Source organism: Pseudophryne corroboree, chromosome 3 (assembly GCF_028390025.1).
Source record: "Pseudophryne corroboree isolate aPseCor3 chromosome 3, aPseCor3.hap2, whole genome shotgun sequence".
In the NCBI taxonomy this organism is placed as follows: Eukaryota; Metazoa; Chordata; class Amphibia; order Anura; family Myobatrachidae; genus Pseudophryne; species Pseudophryne corroboree.
The window spans coordinates 629794277-629815050 of NC_086446.1; the positions used below are offsets into that span (position 1 = coordinate 629794277).

Consider the following 20774-nt stretch of genomic DNA (forward strand, 5'->3'; position numbering starts at 1 on the left):
GCAGTGTCGTAACTAGGGGTATGCGAGAGGTGCTGTTGCACAGGTCTTAGGGTCCTAGGGGTAGAACCGTCGCAGGAGTAGCGCTACTGTAGAGCTGCTCGGAGAATCCCATAGGCACGCACTGGAACGCTTCGGCCAGAGCTCTACCTCCCAGAGCTGGCTGCCCACCCCTTAGGCACGATGTTACGGTGCTGGGATAATGGTTAATAAATGGAGCAAGTATATTAATAACAACATGAGCATATTGTCTTCACTTAATTGATGATCTCTTTTAAGCACTATTCCTTAAGGCTGGTTATCCACTGGTGTTAGAAAAAACTCCAGTGCTCAGCACTTATAACTGTGGTTGGGGATGTCAGTGAAGAACACAGTGGGCCTGATATTTCCCTTTGTGCATTATCATGAGACATATTCACCCACCTCTGCGGATCTGAGGCTATTCGTAGAGTTACCCAGATTTCCAGTGGGTAAATGAGCGAAACTGGATAGCAAAGGGGCTTTGCAATCAGCATTAGTCTATCATGTTCCTGTCATGGGTGTGCAGACAGAAATGCAGCTGTGGTGAGTGTGCACAAAGATCCATCACACCCAGGATAGTGCCAGCGGGATGTAATTGGAATCCCAGCGGTAGGAATACCAACGGTCAAAATACAGACACCGGAATCTTGACCGCCAGAGCCACCACTGCTATTCCCACTCTTGGGTGTCTATGAGCAGGTATAGAACATGTGGCAAGCGAAGCGAGCCACTGAGCCCGCAAGGAGCTTCATTCCGCTCACACACACACACACCCCCGCCAGCATTCCGACGGTCGGGATTCCGGTGTCGGTATTTTGCTGCCGGGATTCCGACCACTGGGATTCCATACCCAACCCGTGCCAGTATGCATGCATGCTGATAGTGATGACAGCTGCTCTGATGATGCATAGGGCCAGCTGACTCTGAATACAAGTGGAAATTCATAGATATTTTCAAGCACGAAAAGGAGTCGCTTTGCGCACGACTCTGAATCAGATCCATATGGAATATGCAGGCACAATCACAAATGGATATAGGGTTACTGGAACTAAGACGTTCTATTCACATGCCAGTGAGCTATACTCAAAGACGGCCCTAGTCACAGGCATTGTAGGCAAATGCCTAGGGGCATCTGGAATGCCTAGGGACAGCCCAAGTCTAGGGCTAGTGGTGTATTGGGGCACCAGGATAGTGGCTACAGCGATTGGGGATCAGGAGGTATTAGCTGCTGTGCAAGTACAGAAACTGTGTTGCAATTCAAATGGCTGCAGGATGGCTGCTGTGCATGTCCAGCTGCAGCAGCTTCTCTCATGCACATTTGCAGAGCTTGTGAGTCACACCTTGCCGCTCTGCCTCCAACAGACTGCACTGACTGCAGCCAGCTCCTACCAAGCACAGGAAAACTGCTAAGCATGTGTGAGTGATGGGTGAGGGGTGCTGTGCTGGCTAAGTGAGGGGTGATGGGTGTTGCTGGCTGCTGCGGTCATCTGTGCTGCTGGGTGAAGGGTGCAGAGTGTGCTGTGAGAGGGGTGCTCGCTACTAACATGTTGTGCTGTTAGAGGGATGATGGGTGAGGGGTGCTGCTGCTGTGATCTGTGCTGGGGTGCTGGCCTAGGAGATGGGTGCTGACATGCCTTGCAGGGAGGAGGGTGCTGGGTGAGGGGTGCTGTGATCTGTGCTGGGAGAAGAGTGCTGGATGAGGCACAGGGGCGCCAGAATGTTTCTAGGTTTGGGAGAGGGGCGTAAAAAAAATAATTATTTTGGCACCCCCATGGTGCTGGCCTCGTCTCCCTTTTAAACCCCTCCCCCCCCCCCCCAGTGCGGATGAGCGCTAACCTCTGGATCCACACGGGCGGCATCTCCTTTAAAATCAGTCTGCTACCGCAGGGTGCTGTGTCCTCCTCCTATCTTCTGTTCTGTCCTAGCCGGCTGTCTCTCCCTCACAGATGCATTACTGGGAGGAGGTGTGGCCAGGCTGGGACATCCCGGGACCATAGCCACGTTCTGCGGTAGAAGACTGTCTTTAAAGGAGATGCCGCCTGCCGGGATCCAAAGGTAAGTGCTCCCCCAAACCTGCACCTCTGTCATGTTGGGGGGGCAAGCCCCCTTGCACCCCCTCACCCCCCCTCATTTCGACGCCCCTGATGAGGGATGCTGTGCTGAGTCATGGGTGATGAGTGCTGCTGCTGGGTGAGGGACGCTGACACGCTGTGCTGGTACTGGGAGAGGGGTGCTGGGTTAGGGGATTATCTGCTAGGGGGCACCAGCCAAATTCTAGCCTAGGTCACCAAAATGGTTAGGGCCGGCTCAACCTATGGTATACTGCTTAAATGTTAAAGGGACTTTGCACTCAGTATTGGTAGTGAGACATCTGGGCAATTGTGTTTTCAAAATAATGTGGTTATAAAATTATAGAACCAGTTTCAAGCAGATGTAACATATTCGCATGAACACCAGTATAACCACTATAAATAACATCATATCTAGAGTATTTGTACAGGTTGAGTATCCCTTATCCAAAATGTTTGGGACCAGAAGTATTTTGGATATCGGATTTGTCTGTATTTTGGAATAATTACATACCATAATGAGATATCATGGCGATGGGACCCAAGTCTAAGAACAGAATACATTTATGTGTCATATACACCTAATACACACAGCCTGAAGGTCATTTTAGCCAATATTTTTAATACCTTTATTGGTTAAACAAAGTGTGTGTTCATTCAAACAATTAATTTATATTTCATATACACCTTATTCACACAGCCTGAAGGACATTTAATACAATATTTTTAATAACTTTGTGTATTAAACAAAGTTTGTGTACAATGAGCCATCAGAAAACAAAGGTTTCACTATCTCACTCTCACTCAAAAAATTCCGTATTTCGGAATATGTGGATATGGGATACTCAACCTGTATACGCTGAGCTTTGTGCTACATTAATCTTTGTTAGTACTGGGGCTTAATTTGCTTACTCTGTAGTTACTGCTGGTGCCTACCAGGGGTGTATCTAGGAGTCAGAGCGCCCCTGGCAAAGTAAGGGGATGGGCGCCCCCCCCATGTTTGAAATAGGGAAGGCGTGTGTGCTGAAAATAAGAATTTACTCACCGGTAATTCTATTTCTCGTAGTCCGTAGTGGATGCTGGGAACTCCATAAGGACCATGGGGAATAGCGGGCTCCGAAGGAGACTGGGCACTCTAAGAAAGAATTAGGACTACCTGGTGTGCACTGGCTCCTCCCTCTATGCCCCTCCTCCAGACCTCAGTTAGGGAAACTGTGCCCGGAAGAGCTGACACAATAAGGAAGGGATTTGGAATCCCGGGTAAGACTCATACCAGCCACACCAATCACACCGTACAACTCGTGATACTATATGCAGTTAACAGTATGAACAACAACTGAGCCTCACGAACAGATGGCTCATAACAATAACCCTTTAGTTAGGCAATAACTATATACAAGTATTGCAGACAATCCGCACTTGGGATGGGCGCCCAGCATCCACTACGGACTACGAGAAATAGAATTACCGGTGAGTAAATTCTTATTTTCTCTGACGTCCTAGTGGATGCTGGGAACTCCGTAAGGACCATGGGGATTATACCAAATCTCCCAAACGGGCGGGAGAGTGCGGATGACTCTGCAGCACCGAATGAGCAAACTCAAGGTCCTCCTCAGCCAGGGTATCAAACTTGTAGAATATTGCAAATGTGTTTGAACCCGACCAAGTAGCAGCTCGGCAAAGTTGTAAAGCCGAGACCCCTCGGGCAGCCGCCCAAGAAGAGCCCACTTTCCTCGTGTAATGGGCTTTTACAGATTTAGGATGCGGCAGTCCAGCCGCAGAATGTGCAAGTTGAATCGTGCTACGGATCCAGCGAGCAATAGTCTGCTTAGAAGCAGGAGCACCCAGCTTGTTGGGTGCATACAGGATAAATAGCGAGTCAGTTTTCCTGACTCCAGCCGTCCTGGAAACATATATTTTCAGGGCCCTGACTACGTCCAGTAACTTGGAATCCTCCAAGTCCCGAGTAGCCGCAGGCACCACAATAGGTTGGTTCACATGAAAAGCTGAAACCACCTTAGGAAGGAATTGGGAACGAGTCCTCAATTCCGCCCTATCCATATGAAAAATCAGATAAGGGCTTTTACATGACAAAGCCGCCAATTCTGATACACGCCTGGCCGACGCCAAGGCCAACAGCATGACCACTTTCCACGTGAGGTATTTTAGCTCCACGGTTTTAAGTGGCTCAAACCAATGCGACTTTAGGAAATCCAACACCACGTTGAGATCCCACGGTGCCACTGGAGGCACAAAAGGGGGTTGAATATGCAGCACTCCTTTAACAAAAGTCTGAACTTCAGGCAGTGAAGCCAGTTCTTTTTGGAAGAAAATCGACAGAGCCAAGATCTGGACCTTAATGGAACCCAATTTTAGGCCCATAGTCACTCCTGACTGTAGGAAGTGCAGAAATCGACCGAGCTGAAATTCCTCCGTTGGGGCCTTCCTGGCCTCACACCAAGCAACATATTTTCGCCATATGAGGTGATAATGTCTTACGGTCACATCTTTCCTAGCTTTAATCAGCGTAGGAATGACTTCCTCCGGAATGCCCTTTTCTTTTAGGATCCGGTGTTCAACCGCCATGCCGTCAAACGCAGCCACGGTAAGTCTTGGAACAGACAGGGCCCCTGCTGCAGCAGGTCCTGTCTGAGCGGCAGAGGCCATGGGTCCTCTGAGATCATTTCTTGAAGTTCTGGGTACCAAGCTCTTCTTGGCCAATCCGGAACCACAAGTATAGTTCTTACTCCTCTCCTTCTTATTATTCTCAGTACCTTGGGTATGAGAGGCAGAGGAGGGAACACATAAACCGACTGGTACACCCACGGTGTCACTAGAGCGTCCACAGCTATCGCCTGAGGGTCCCTTGACCTGGCGCAATACTTTTTTAGCTTTTTGTTGAGGCGGGACGCCATCATGTCCACCTGTGGCCTTTCCCAACGGTGTACAATCATTTGGAAGACTTCTGGATGAAGTCCCCACTCTCCCGGGTGGAGGTCGTGCCTGCTGAGGAAGTCTGCTTCCCAGTTGTCCACTCCCGGAATGAACACTGCTGACAGTGCTATCACATGATTTTCCGCCCATCGGAGAATCCTTGTGGCTTCTGCCATCGCCATCCTGCTTCTTGTGCCGCCCTGACGGTTTACATGGGCGACCGCTGTGATGTTGTCTGACTGGATCAGCACCGGCTGGTGTTGAAGCAGGGGTCTTGCCTGACTTAGGGCATTGTAAATAACCCTTAGTTCCAGAATATTTATGTGTAGGGAAGTCTCCTGACTCGTCCATAGTCCTTGGAAGTTTCTTCCCTGTGTGACTGCCCCCCAACCTCGAAGGCTGGCATCCGTGGTCACCAGGACCCAGTCCTGTATGCCAAATCTGCGGCCCTCTAGAAGATGAGCACTCTGCAGCCACCACAACAGCGACACCCTGGTCCTTGGAGACAGGGTTATCAGCCGATGCATCTGAAGATGCGATCCGGACCACTTGTCCAACAGATCCCACTGAAAGATCCTTGCATGGAACCTTCCGAATGGAATTGCTTCGTAAGAAGCTACCATCTTTCCCAGGACTCGCGTGCAGTGGTGCACCGACACCTGTTTTGGTTTTAGGAGGTCTCTGACTAGAGATGAAACACCTTTTTCTGTTCTGTGTCCAGAACCATCCCCAGGAACAGTAGACGCGTTGTAGGAACCAGCTGCGACTTTGGAATATTCAGGATCCAGCCGTGCTGTTGTAGCACTTCCCGAGCTAGTGCTACTCCGATCAACAACTGTTCCCTGGACCTCGCCTTTATAAGGAGATCGTCCAAGTACGGGATAATTATAACTCCCTTTTTTCGAAGGAGTATCATCATTTCGGCCATTACCTTGGTAAATACCCTCGGTGCCGTGGACAGACCAAACGGCAACGTCTGGAATTGGTAATGACAGTCCTGTACCACAAATCTGAGGTACTCCTGGTGAGGAGGGTAAATGGGGACATGCAGGTAAGCATCCTTGATGTCCAGTGATACCATGTAATCCCCTTCGTCCAGGCTTGCAATAACCGCCCTGAGCGATTCCATTTTGAACTTGAACCTTCTTATATAAGTGTTCAAGGATTTCAAATTTAAAATGGGTCTCACCGAACCGTCCGGTTTCGGTACCACAAACATTGTGGAATAGTAACCCCGTCCCTGTTGAAGGAGGGGTACTTTGGTTATCACCTGCTGGGAGTACAGCTTGTGAATCACCTCCAGCACCGCCTCCCTGTCTGGGGGAGTAGTTGGCAAGGCTGATTTGAGGAAACGGCGAGGGGGAGACGTCTCGAATTCCAGCTTGTACCCCTGAGATACCACTTGTAGAATCCAGGGATCCACCCGTGAGCGAACCCACTGGTCGCTGAAGTTCCGGAGACGGGCCCCCACCGCACCTGGTTCCACTTGTGGAGCCCCAGCGTCATGCGGTGGACTTAGAGGAAGCGGGAGAGGACTTTTGTTCCTGGGAACTTGCTGTTTGGTGCAGCTTTTTCCCCCTACCTCTGCCTCTGGGCAGAAAGGACGCGCCTTTAACCCGCTTGCCTTTCTGGGGCCGAAAGGTCTGTACCTGATAATACGGTGCTTTCTTTGGCTGTGAGGGAACATGGGGTAAAAATGTCGACTTCCCAGCCGTCGCTGTGGAAACGAGGTCCGAGAGACCATCCCCAAACAATTCCTCACCCTTGTAAGGCAAAACCTCCATGTGCCTTTTAGAATCCGCATCACCTGTCCACTGCCGAGTCCATAATACTCTCCTGGCAGAAATGGACATTGCATTTATTCTAGATGCCAGTTGGCAAATATCCCTCTGTGCATCTCTCATGCATAAGACTACGTCTGTTATATGCTCTACAGTTAGCAATATAGTGTCCCTGTCAAGGGTATCAATGTTATCAGACAGGGAATCTGACCACGCAGCTGCAGCACTGCACATCCATGCTGAAGCAATAGCCGGTCTCAGTATAATACCTGAGTGTGTATATACAGACTTCAGGATAGCCTCCTGCTTTCTATCCGCAGGCTCCTTTAGGGCGGCCGTATCCGGAGACGGTAGTGCCACCTTCTTTGACAAGCGTGTGAGCGCTTTATCCACCCTAGGGGATGTCTCCCAGCGTATCCTATCCTCTGGCGGGAAAGGGTACGCCCTTAGTAACTTTTTGGAAATTACCAGTTTCTTATCGGGGGAAACCCACGCTTCATCACACACTTCATTTAACTCTTCAGAAGGGGGAAAAAACACAGGTTGCTTTTTCTCCCCAAACATAATACCCTTTTTTGTGGTACCAGGGTTAATGTCAGAAATGTGCAACACATTTTTCATTGCCGTAATCATGTAACGGATGGCCCTATTGGAATGTACACTAGTCTAATCGTCGTCGACACTGGAGTCAGTATCCGTGTCGACATCTGTGTCTGCCATCTGAGGTAGCGGGCGTTTTTGAGCCCCTGATGGCTTTTGAGACGCCTGGGCAGGCACGGACTGAGAAGCCGGCTGTCCCACATCTGCTATGTCATCAAACCTCTTATGTAAGGAGTTGACACTGTCACGTAATTCCTTCCACATATCCATCCACTCAGGTGTCGACCCCGCAGGGGGTGACATCACATTTATCGGCACCTGCTCCGCCTCCACATAAGCCTCCTCATCAAACATGTTGACACAGCCGTACCGACACTCCGCACACACACAGGGAATGCTCTGACTGAGGACAGGACCCCACAAAGTCCTTTGGGGAGACAGAGAGAGAGTATGCCAGCACACACCACAGCGCTATAAATCACAAGAATGTACACTATAATGAGTGATTTTACCCTATAGCAGCTATATATATAGTATTTGCGCCTAAATTTAGTGCCCCCCCTCTCTTTTTTACCCTATTGAGCCTGGAAACTGCAGGGGAGAGCCTGAGGAGCGTCCTTCCAGCGGAGCTGTGAGAGGAAATGGCGCCAGTGTGCTGAGGGAGATAGTCCCGCCCCCTTCACGGCTGACTTCTCACGCTTTTTTTATGGATATATGGCAGGGGATTTTACACATATATAGTCTTAATGACTATATTATGTGTATTTTTTGCCAATGTAAGGTAATCTTATTGCAGCCCAGGGCGCCCCCCCCCCTCCCCCAGCGCCCTGCACCCATCAGTGACCGGAGTGTGAGGTGTGCATGGGGAGCAATGGCGCACAGCTGCAGTGCTGTGCGCTACCTTAATGAAGACCGGAGTCTTCAGCCGCCGATTTCCTGGACGTTCTTCTTGCTTCTGGCTCTGCAAGGGGGACGGCGGCACGGCTCCGGGACCGGACGACCGAGGCTGGGCCTGTGTTCGATCCCTCTGGAGCTAATGGTGTCCAGTAGCCTAGAAGCCCAAGCTAGCTGCAAGCAGGTAGGTTCGCTTCTCTCCCCTAAGTCCCTCGTAGCAGTGAGTCTGTTGCCAGCAGATCTCACTGAAAATAAAAAAACTAAATATACTTTCTTTTCTAGAAGCTCAGGAGAGCCCTAGTGTGCATCCAGCTCGAGCCGGGCACAGATTCTAACTGAGGTCTGGAGGAGGGGCATAGAGGGAGGAGCCAGTGCACACCAGGTAGTCCTAATTCTTTCTTAGAGTGCCCAGTCTCCTTCGGAGCCCGCTATTCCCCATGGTCCTTACGGAGTTCCCAGCATCCACTAGGACGTCAGAGAAAACAGGGTTGGCCACAAAATAGTACCACAAATTCAAATTACAACACACAGTAGTGCCCCTTACTCATTTTACGCCACACAGTAGTGCCCCTTATACCCATTATGCCACACAGTAGTGCTCCTTACAGTGTGAGCCTAATTCAGACCTGATCACTGTGCTACAAATTTGGTTGTCCTGCGATGAGGTAGTCGCTGCCCAAGGGGGAGTGTTAATTCGCCCGTGCAAGTGTGTGATTGCATGTGTAAAATATCCCTCAGTCAGCAGACAGCTGCAAATCCGTTTATAACTCACTCACCACTGAATGTTTTTTACAGTGTGTGCAGTCCAGGACTAACTCCTACAGTGCGAAAAGAACAGGTTGATCGGGTTAGGAGCTGACATCAGACACCCTCCCAGAAAACGCTTGGGCACGCCTGTGTTTTCCCTGACACTCCCAGAAAACGGGCAGTTACCACCCACAAATGGCCTCTTCCTGTCAATCAGCTTGTGAATGGCTGTGCAATCAAAATTTTCGCACAAGCTTGTTGCTGTTTGGTGACACATGTGTGCATTCATTGTGGTGCATACCCATGCACAGTCAATCGATAATTGCCCGCTGTGCCACAGCAGCAATCAGTCTGAATCAGGCCCTTTGGCCAGTATTTAGCAGCAGCAATTTACCATGATTTATTAACCTGCCCGGGAAAGTATTTATGGTCAATGTAGTAGGGAATACCAGTGCTGGTGACTGCCAATCATACAATATGTGAACAAACAGAAGCAAATCCTGTCCTTCACCACATAACTGACCCTAAGGATGACATATAAACACTATTTACTTAACGTAATATTTCTTCTAAATTTCTGAATAATAAACTTTAGGCCTAGCGGTGCCGTGATTAAAAAAACTTTGGGATCCACTGGGGTAGTGTGTTCTTCTCCATAATACACCTTCCCCCCCCTCCACTGGGCAGTGTTCTCTTTACTATTACCCCATGCAGTGTGCGCCACTGTACATCCTTCCTCTCTCAGTCTCCACAGTGTGCAGTGTGCCCCTACTCACAAAAGGATCTGTTTGAACAGCGCGTTTTCCATGGGCAGGGGGGATGACGCTTGTCACCTCCCGGCCGCTCCTCACACCTCCAGCTGGACCTGCAGGAGCTGCAGCGCCGCCCTCCACTCATCAAGCACTGTGGCTCGGTGTCTCACACTGGTCGGCTGCAACGGGACGGGTATCACCACATGTACTTACTGTTAACAGCGCCGGTGCTCGGTGCCACATTAGCGTGATAAAGTGCTAAAGAAACGACAGCTCCCAGCAGCAAGGGCTGCTGGGAGCTGTAGTTTTAGAGCGTCCTTACTGTAGTGCGGTACTGAGCACCGGCGCTGTTAACAGTAAGTACATGCGGTGCGAGTCTCCGTCCTTGCCAGGCACTGCTCGAGGGACTGGGGCACACTAGGTTCTACCCATGGCCACGGATGACACTGCCGGGTGGCGCCCCTCCTCAGCTGGCGCCCCTGGCAAGTGCCATCCTGGCCAATGGGTAGATACGCCCCTGGTGCCTACCTTTAATGCCACATATTATGCATGAAAGACAGCCTTTCTGTGAAACTGTGTTAGTTATACCCTTTTCAGACAGAAATGTCTGAAAGTCCCAGCAATTACCCAGCATTTCAGTGCCGGGTCGTTTTGCCGGGACCTGCCTGACGCCCCCCTTTCACACAGACATGCAAATTACCGGGTCGAGAATTCCGACCCGGTAATATTCAAATCAACACGGGTATTTTGTCTGTGTGAAAGGGTCAACCCGTGTCATAATTCCTGTGTCTCCGACCCTGGTAAATTCCAGGGTCGAAGTCCCGGGAATTACAACACAGGTTGACCCTTTCACACAGAAAAAGGACCGGAGTGTTTCATGAAATTACCGGGTGGAATTGCTTCACCCGGTAATTTCATGTTCTGCCTGAAAGGGGTATTATTAACATTTCTCTTTGACCCACCATGTCTGAAAACTTCTTTCTACACACACTGAGTTCTGATGTTCACACATCAACATGATCCATGGAATTTTACTGGCAGAGCTTTGGTAGCATCTGCAAGGAGCCGTATTCAAAACTAAATTCCAATATTAACATTAAAACTGCTAACATTCTATAACACCTCATATCATTCCATCTCATATTATAAAACCACATAGTATCACTACCTCATACTATTCTATCTCATACTATAACATCTCCTAACAATTCATACTATACCACCTCATTCTATTCCATCTCATACTATAACATCTCCCACTTTATCACATCTTACCATAACATCCCAAACTGGGGTGTATTATCTGAATATATCACCCCCCAAACTGTACTGCCTCACTGATCCCAGAGAAAGCAAATGCTATGATGCCCCTTCCCACATTTTATATATATATATATATATATATATATATATACACATTTCAATGTACTGCCATACCAAGGATTCAAACCTGTAACATGTTGAACTCTAATCAAACACACTACTCAGAAGAAATCTCAAGTTGAGTTCATGAATGTTGTATAGGTATTAGCGACAGAAGGGGTGTCAGGGTAGGAGACAGGGGCGGTCAGGAGATGCTGGGCTTCAAAAAGGGAGGAAGCTGCAAGTGAAAGTGATTAAAACAGATAATTGACAAGTGTTGCCAACAGTGCCCCCTACCCTGCAGTGCCCTGGTATTACATATTATCAAAAAATCAAGCATATGATTTAAGAAGGTAGCTAGATAAATATGAAAAATATTGAAAGATAAGAAAAAGATAATTATTATTAAATAATAAATAGTAGATCTTGTAGCCCAAATGGGCGCTTACTGAACCGGTATATTCCTTATGTGGGAGTGGGCTGCGCAGTCCCACAGAGTCCCACTAACCAAACGGCCTGTTTCACCAATACATAGGCTTGTTCACTTGTTATCTTTTTCTTATCTTTCAATATTTTTCATATTTATCTAGCTACCTTCTTAAATCATATGCTTGATTTTTTGATAATATGTAATACCAGTACAGCAATTATGTAATATCAGTGTAACTACAGCTTTTCCGCACTATGGATTTTAAATCATTATCCTTTTTTTGCACCCTTTTCTGCACTTTTTCTTAGTAAACGGAGATAAATTGTATTAATCTTATCAGCTAAATATGATTCTTTAAGCACGCAAAAAAATCTTGTTCTTGTGACATCGAAATTAGCATAAGTTTATCAGTGTGTTTTGTATATTATACTAGTCTTCATCTTATAAGGAGAAAATTAATTCTGTCTTAAATTTTGGATAGCACCAATCCATAAGATTTTTCTTTTTCTTGGCTGTTTGACTCATTATAAAAACATACCTGTGTAGGCCACAAACATTGGCACACTACAGTGTTTTAAGTCTTCCAAGCAGCAATACCAGCCAAATACCATTATAATAATCTTTATAATTTTTCTGACACACAGCTTATAATTTTTCAATTTTTCATGCTCTCTCATCCACTAATCTGGACAGCAGAAGCACTTTGGTAGTCATACTCTCTCATTCAGCAGATTACGGCCACACTCCACAGGATACGCCTGATCTCGTCCGATCTTGGAAGCAAATCTGTGGTAGGCCTGGTCAGTAACTGTGTGGGGAACCAGCAGCGAACACCAGGTGCAGTAAACAACCCAGCTGAACAGCAGAAGTAAGACACCCCTTCTTTTGATTCTATCTTTTTCTTTCCCCTATCTCTATTTGAACCCAAAAACCTCATTGTGTTATTGCCAAATATGCAACTCTTTTATTCTTAGCATATCTCCACATTAAATCTGCAATTTCGTATTTTCAGACTCTTGTCTGTTGCAAAAAGTCTAATAATACAATGTTTACCGAAGTAAAAGCCTTTTGGTAACACCACTGCCTAAATATAGAGCAGTAGGTGTTTAAGGACCTTTATAGGCAACATTTAAATCTGATATATCACATTTTCCTTTTCTTGGAGCATTTATAATACGTAGAAGCTGAAGCGAGGTATTATTCCTCTGGGACTATAAATACAACCTGTCTCAAATTATAGACAGGTTTTTCCCAGCTAATGTACTAATTACAAATGATTTTCACCAAGGCGTTTTACTTATATATTCTCATAATAGAAGCATTATTGATATGCATTAATACTCAAGTTCATGATTGTTCACATTTGAGTCACTATATTTTTATTATATTCATTAAAAGTTAAGTTTTAGTGTCTAATTTTTGACAGAGTGCCCCAACACAGAGTCTTTCTCCTCTCCTGTTTTGCTACCATCTCATACTATACTACCACCTCATACTATACCATCTCATACTGTGCCTCCTCATACTGTACTATCTCGTACTATGCTACCATCTCATACTATACCACCTCATACTGTGCCACCTCATACTATACAATCTCATACTGTGCTATCTCATACTATGCTACCATCTCATACTATACCATCTCATACTATAACATCTCATACTGTACCACCTCATACTATATCATCTCATACTATACCATCTCATATTATACCACCTCATACTGTACCTCCTCATATTATACCATCTCATATTATACTACCACCTCATACTATACCATCTCATATTATACCACCACATACTGTACCTCCTCAAACTATACCTCCTCATATTGCACCATCTCATACTATACTACCACCTCATACTGTGCCATCTCATACTGTGCCATCTCATACTGTACCATCTCATACTGTGCCATCTCATATTGTACCTCCTCATACTGTACCATCTTATACTATACTACCACCTCATACTACACCATCCCATACTGTGCCTCCTCATACTATATCATCTCATACTATACCATCTCATATTATATCACCTCATACTGTACCTCCTCATATTATACCATCTCATACTATACTACCACCTCATACTATACCCTCTCATATTATACCACCACATACTGTACCTCCTCAAACTATACCTCCTCATATTGCACCATCTCATACTATACTACCACCTCATACTGTGCCATCTCATACTGTACCATCTCATACTGTGCCATCTCATATTGTACCTCCTCATACTGTACCATCTTATACTATACTACCACCTCATACTACACCATCCCATACTGTGCCTCCTCATACTGTACCATTTTGTACTATGCTCCCAACTCATACTATACCAACTCATACTATAACATCTTATACTGTGCCACCTCATACTGTACCATCTCATACTGTGCCACCTCATACTATATCAGCTCATACTATACCATCTCATATTATACCACCTCATACTGTACCTCCTCAAACTATACCACCTCATATTGCACCATCTCATACTATACTACCACCTCATATTATACCACCTCATATTGCACCATCTCATACTATACTACCAACTCATACTATACCATCTCATATTATACCACTTCATACTGTATCTCCTCATATTGTACCATCTCATACTATACCATCTCATACTGTACCATCTCAAATAAAGTGAATCTGTTATACTGTAAGTTAACTGTGAAATAGGAAGACAATAATACATAACTGTCCAACTGTTCCCATTGAATTCCGGGAAAGAACATCCATGAACTCAGGAACATACCTTTATCCACACTGCTAATTTCTAGCTAAATACCCTGATATATGATGATACTCCGGTTTCTTTGGTGAGACATACAATTACACCTTTCGTCTACTGTACTCAGAGCACCCAGTTACAGGGGCACCAAGTAGAATCTGCTACTGGCTTGGTGCTATTATTAGCATTTAAACCAGGGCCTGGTTAAGCCTTGGGCATGCCCGAGGCACTTCAGACAGGGGGCCCCAGTGGAAGGGGGGGGGGGGGTGTATATAAGAAATGCTCTTTCAAGGACTTCCCTCTTAATATATGATTGCAGTCACCTGTGTTGAACTATTTCATTGATAATAAGGATGTTTCAACACAGGTGATTGCAATCATAACTTAAGAAGGAAGTCCAGGTAGAGAGCATTTTGTCCCTGCTGGAATGGGTCATCTTGGGATATATGGATTGTTTATATTAAATTTAGCCCAATGGTGTATATTAGATTTAAACTAATAGTTTAATAATGCATGGGCACTGTTTATAGCGCCACCTAATTGAAAGACAACTATTTTATAAAATGATCTTGTAGTGGAACAAAAGACAACTTAAACAATCTTAAAATACACATAGACAAAATAAAAACTATAATTTATCTTGTCATATGCAAAAATAGCAGCAGCCTCTATACTACTTACACACTGGGATAGGACTCAGGAGGACTGTGTGTGTGTGTGTGTGTGTGTGTGTGTGTGTGTGTGTGTGTGTGTGTGTGTGTGTGATTACTTACACAGGACTCGGACACCACAGTGATCCCACCCTGTGTCACTTGCAGCTATCTCCACCCTCCTATCTTTCCTCTGGTTGGGAAGCTCCGTCGATAGTTCATGAAATCTGATACTGCTGTTGCTCACATTTTGTCTGTCTGCATAAGAGGGAGTGATGTGTGCTCTGGCCGGGGGGCCCCCTGACAGAGGGGGGCCCGGGGTACAGTATGCCCTGCATCCCCCCTTAATCTGGCTATGATTTAAACAAAGTCATAATGGCACATCACCTGCATCACCCCTACACTGCATTTTATTGAATTGCTGCCTTAGATATGCTATAAGTTATTTAGAAAAATAAACTGCTAATTGTTTTTATACCTTGGCTGACTATCTAATAAACATTCTATTACAAATCAGGACACTGCTCAGACATTATTTATTTAGTGATGTCTTAAGGGGGGTACACACGGGAGATTTCTCCCAGAGATGTGTGCTGAGCAATCTATCACAGACCGCTCAGCAAACATCTCTCCCCGAACGCGATGTGTGTTGAACGAGGGGGACCGCTCATTTCACCCAGCGATGAAATGAGTGATCTATAGCCGGCGATAGTGATGCGCGGGGCTGCGCATTGCTGTCACTGGCACCCCTACAAACGGAGCGATGTGTTCTTAATTTCTTAGCAATCTAGTCAGAATGCTTAAAAATGAAGTGAACATCGCTCCGTGTGTACCCCCCTTTAGCAGCCTCCCTGTAGCCACAATGTATTGATGTGCACCCTCAGGCTGTACTTTGCATATGTAACTTTACATTATTAGTGGAAGCACGCCAGCCCTATTTCATACACATAGTACAGAACTTAGCAGAGTCTACAGCGTGGAACTGATGCCAAGATGCAGAACGCTTTATTTATTTATTTGCTTATTATTAACTTGATATTCGTCAGTACATTAACATATATACTAATGTAAGTTCTGTCAATAGTATGAATTCTCCACTCGATCTTTAGCCACAATCACCCATTCAATGATTCACTATATCACACTGTACCATGTGCCTGAAGAGATAATAGAAATGAACATATATCAACAAACTTCTTTGAAATGTCAAATGACAGTAAAGAAAACTGGAGAAGATACAATGCACTATTGTACTTTTGCACGTTTTTTAGTAAAAATGCATATGGCTAATATTAAATCCATTAAGGCCAAAATGGATTTGGTTTACTGCCATATTTTCTTAATCTTCTTTGTGACGTTTGCATGCTATACAGCTCTTTAATAGACAATGGCAATCTAAAACTTGAGCTAGCAAACATATATGGAATTTCCTGTATACAGTACTCCAAATAGCGGCATATAGAAACAGTTAAAAAGTTTTCTAGATTTACACTGAGTAAATAAATTGGTATTTAAAACCCCTTAACTGGCATCGTCAGATCACATGCAACAGCACCACCCCACTGTGTCCCTCAGTTTTTACACAAGGAGATCCATTCTGCAGATGTGCATAATATAATATTTAAATATTTAAACAATACTTTTTAAACTATATTAAATAAAAAAAGAAATTAAAAAAAACTATATGAACTGTTTTGAAGAGTAAAAATCATCAGTTAAGTGTGAAACCAAAATGTAATCCTGTATGGCTGCATTTTTACTTACAGAAACAATGCGGATAGTGAAGAAAAAGTACCAAACAGAAAAAACAAAAGTACCAAACATTTGTATACTGCCCCCTCTTAGCAGAGCTGTCCTATACATTATACCCCTTTTCCACTATCTAGCACGGGTCGCAGCCGGGAGCCGTGCTAGAGTCCCCTTCTACACTGCGCTCACCAACCCGGCATATTGCCGGGTTGGTGACGCTGCTGGTGACGCGGCAGGGGCGGCGCAGGGAGATCACATGATCTCCCTGCTCTGCCCTTCCATAGACTGTGAACGGGAGCCGTGTCGCATCGATACGACTCCCGTTCACACTACACAGCTTACCGGGTTGAATACGTGTTCAATCCGGTAAGCTACCCGGGTAGGATTCCCGGATCACTTGATCCGGGAATTTGAAGGGGGGGGGGGGGGGCGTTTCCACTAGAAAAAACACAGGTAAAAGCGCGCCCCCGCGCATTTACCTGTGTTTTTATAGCTAGTGGAAAAGGGGTATTCGTTTAAGTTATGGTGAATACAGTCCTGAGTAAGTCAGAATGAATCAGACAGGAAATCACACTAACATACGCAGAACATACATGTCAGACACCAAAGAAACACAGAAAACAGATGTATTGGGCATTCCTCCACAATGAGTGGTGGAATGATTCTGCTTAAACCTCACTTCATATACTATTTAGCAGTGAAAACTTGAAACAGTTTAAATATCCTTTAGTTACTGAAAGTTGATTTGTAAAGTTTGTAAAGTACAAATTTTAATAATTATTATATTTTAAGTTAGGTTGTTTTAATTCTGGATACTGTGACATGTTGCTAAGAAGTGTATGTATGTCAGAGAGCTGTCACTGACATTACAACTAATCCATCAATATAATGAATGATATTATATAAAATAATGAGTTTCACCAAGTAAAGAAAGGACTAAGTTACAAAATAGCACATACAGTACTCGATCATACTATAATATGTATGAATTTGCTTACAGCCAGCGACCCTAGCAGCAGTCTGCCATCATATACTGGGTCTATTCATGAAGCAGTGAAGAGAGTGGAGAAGTGAACCAATGGAGAAGTTGCCCGTAGCAAGCAATCAGCTGCTCTGTATAATTTTATAGTATGCAAAATATAAATGTTACTTCAATGCTGATTGGTTGCCATGGGCAAATCCTCCACTGTCTCACTTCTCTACTTTTTTCAATGTTTCATGAATAGACCCCTCTATACTGTACACCTACTGTATGTTGCTGGATGCTGACTCTTACCTCTATGGTGCTATTATGTTGATTGTTTTCAATATAAGCCAGTGAGCACACATTCCTGAGAATGAACTCATTACTAGGGTTCCATACATAGCACAACAGCTTATACATTGTGTATGTGCGATACCCACACTTACCTATGCTGCCAGTTCTGTAACATAAATGTGTCATAATAATAATAATAATAATAATAATAATACAGGAAGCCCATATGACCATTCATACAAATCATGTTCCTCAATGAACGGAATGGACAGAAGTAAATGGTGCAGCAAACAGGGCAGAGAGAGACAGATGGAAAAATACAGAATATACTGTAGCACAGCTGCTGCAGAGGTGAGGAGATAGAGCTGTCAGTGACCAGTTCTATCATCACATCGCCCTCTTTACAGATAGTCGTAACAAAGAGGTTCTGCAGCTGCTGTGGGAAGTGAGTTCCACTCTCCAGGAATACTAATATAGTCAGAAGTGAATAACTAGATGATAAAGGAATGTGCAGAATGTAATATTACAATGTAGGAGTAGAAGAGGATGATCAGGGAAGCAGCAGATCTGATGGAAAAGTTGAAGAAACTTCCCTACCGTCTGGGACATAGTGTCAGGCGCAGGATGTGATTGCTGGAGAAGAGATACAGAGCTCTGTGTGACTGAGAGAGTGCAGCACCCCCGGGGCAGGATGTGATTGCAGGAGAGCCTGTGAGAGTACTGCACTCCCGGAGCAGGAGAAGGTATATAGCTGCCCGGGGAGACACGTAGCAAAGTCCCTGCACCAACCTTCGCCTCTTTTCCCCTGGCCCCGCCCCTTCATTGACCATCAGTGGTCTGAGTGGCTGGGCGAGAAAGCTGGGGGGCACTGAGAAGGGCTCGGAGCCTGCAGAGTGGCTGGGGTGGGGCGTCTCATTCTCCTTCGTTCAGTCACTGTCATGACTCCTCCCTTACAGTCCCAGCCGTGAGTCCTCTCCATACAGACAGCTGTGACACCAGGCAGGCTCTCGCCCCTTCCGCTAGGGAGACATGTACTCAGTGTACAGCAGTAACTTGTAAGTGTTCTTACAGCAGGTTACATAGGTGACACAGTAGCAGTATTCCTCTATGGGGCACTCACGGACTGATTCATGTCATGCAATAACAATTGTATCAACTTCTATAAGGGGACAGAAACACATTTCATTAAATCTTTTATGAAAATTCCTTAAAATGAATTAGCAAGTGAAATATAATTTGATATCTGGTTCGTGTACCATGTGAAAAAGTGTACAAGTGGAATAAATCGCTGGTATCTCAGATGTGGTGGGCTTATTATTGTCCAAATTACACATCCAGTATCTACGTATTAGAAGTATCTTATTTTCCATCAAGTAACGGTTGTGTATTGTTTTATAGAAATGTTGGTGAACTAAATTGTCATATCTCACCTCTGGGGTAGCTACAGGTAATGCAATGGTGCTGAATGGAATAATTAAACCAAGTACTGAATTAACGATGGTATCAGGATCCCAGCGCTTGGGATGCTGGCGATACAGAATATCGACAGCGGCATCCTGACACGCAGAGGTAGATGGGACCTTCTGCGGCTCAGGCCTATGGCCTGCCTAATCAGCAGAATGCAGGCTCCAGCCTAGCACTGATGGTGGTGGTGTAGTGGAGATGAAGACACAATGGACTACTAGATGCATCATCTCTTGGAAAGTAATAAACTGAAGAGTGATAAAGTACCGTACCAGCCAATCAGCTCCTAACTGCCATTTTTCAAACACAGCCTGTAACATGGCAGTTAGAAGCTGATTGGCTGGTACTTTTTCACTCTCCATTTTATTACTTTTCAAGCGATGATGCATCTAGCCCAATCGTAGAATGTAAAACAAACAAATGGGGCATCACTAAACACTAAGGGGTCTATTCATGAAGCAGTAAAAAGTGTGGAGAAGTGAGCCTGTGGAGCAGTTGCCCAATCAGCTGCTCCGTACAATTGAATAGTATGCAAATTATAAATGTTACTTCAATGCTGATTGGTTGCCATGGGCAACTTCTTCACTGGCTCACTTCTCCACACTTTTCACTGCTTCATGAATAGACTCCTTAATTATCTATCATCCTATATATCATCCTGATGTACATTGGCACAATATATTGTACACATCATATAGGGCATAATTCAGATCTGATCACAGCAGCAAATTTGTAAGCAAATGGGCAAAACCATGTGCACTGCAGGGGAGGGGGTGGGGGGCAGATATAACATGTGCAAAGAGAATTAGATTTGGGTGGGTTATATTGTTCCTGTGCAGGGTAAATACTGGCTGCTTTAATTTTACACAGCAATTAAGATTTCAGTTTGAACACGCCACACCCAAATCTACCTCTCTCTGCACATGTTATATCTGCCCCCCCCTTGCAGTGCACATGGTTTTGCCCATTTGCTAACAAATTTGCTGTTGCGATCAGATCTGAATTAGGCCCATAGTGTGTACCCTCAATCTCTTGTTCATTAAATCATCCAATTGCATGTGCTATACATCTAACTGGATGATTCCACAGCCGACGTGGTTTGATTACATGCAGCATTTAATGATACATTGCGCAGTCGTACAGCGGGTTGATAGTGTGTACAGCAGTACAATGTCATACCTCCCAACTTTCTGTAACTGTGGAGCGGGACATTCGCGCGGCTTCGCCGCGCGCGCTCCCGAAAAGGGGCGTAGCCTATGAAATGGGGGCGTGGCTTCGCGGAGGACCCGCTATCGCGAGCCACGCC

General features: G+C 45.3%; 1 protein-coding gene across 2 annotated transcripts in view; it reads right to left on the reverse strand.

The window, feature by feature from the left end:
* Window positions 1-18805, reverse strand: part of PAPSS2 (3'-phosphoadenosine 5'-phosphosulfate synthase 2) — a 146501-nt gene extending 127696 nt beyond the window's left edge. For both annotated transcript variants that reach the window (XM_063961716.1, XM_063961715.1), the window contains exon 1: window positions 18602-18805. In XM_063961716.1, coding sequence (XP_063817786.1) covers window positions 18602-18613 — 12 coding nt within the window. In that variant the 5' untranslated portion in view covers window positions 18614-18805. The remainder of the gene's footprint in view (window positions 1-18601) is intronic.
* Between the last annotated feature and the right edge of the window lie 1969 nt (window positions 18806-20774).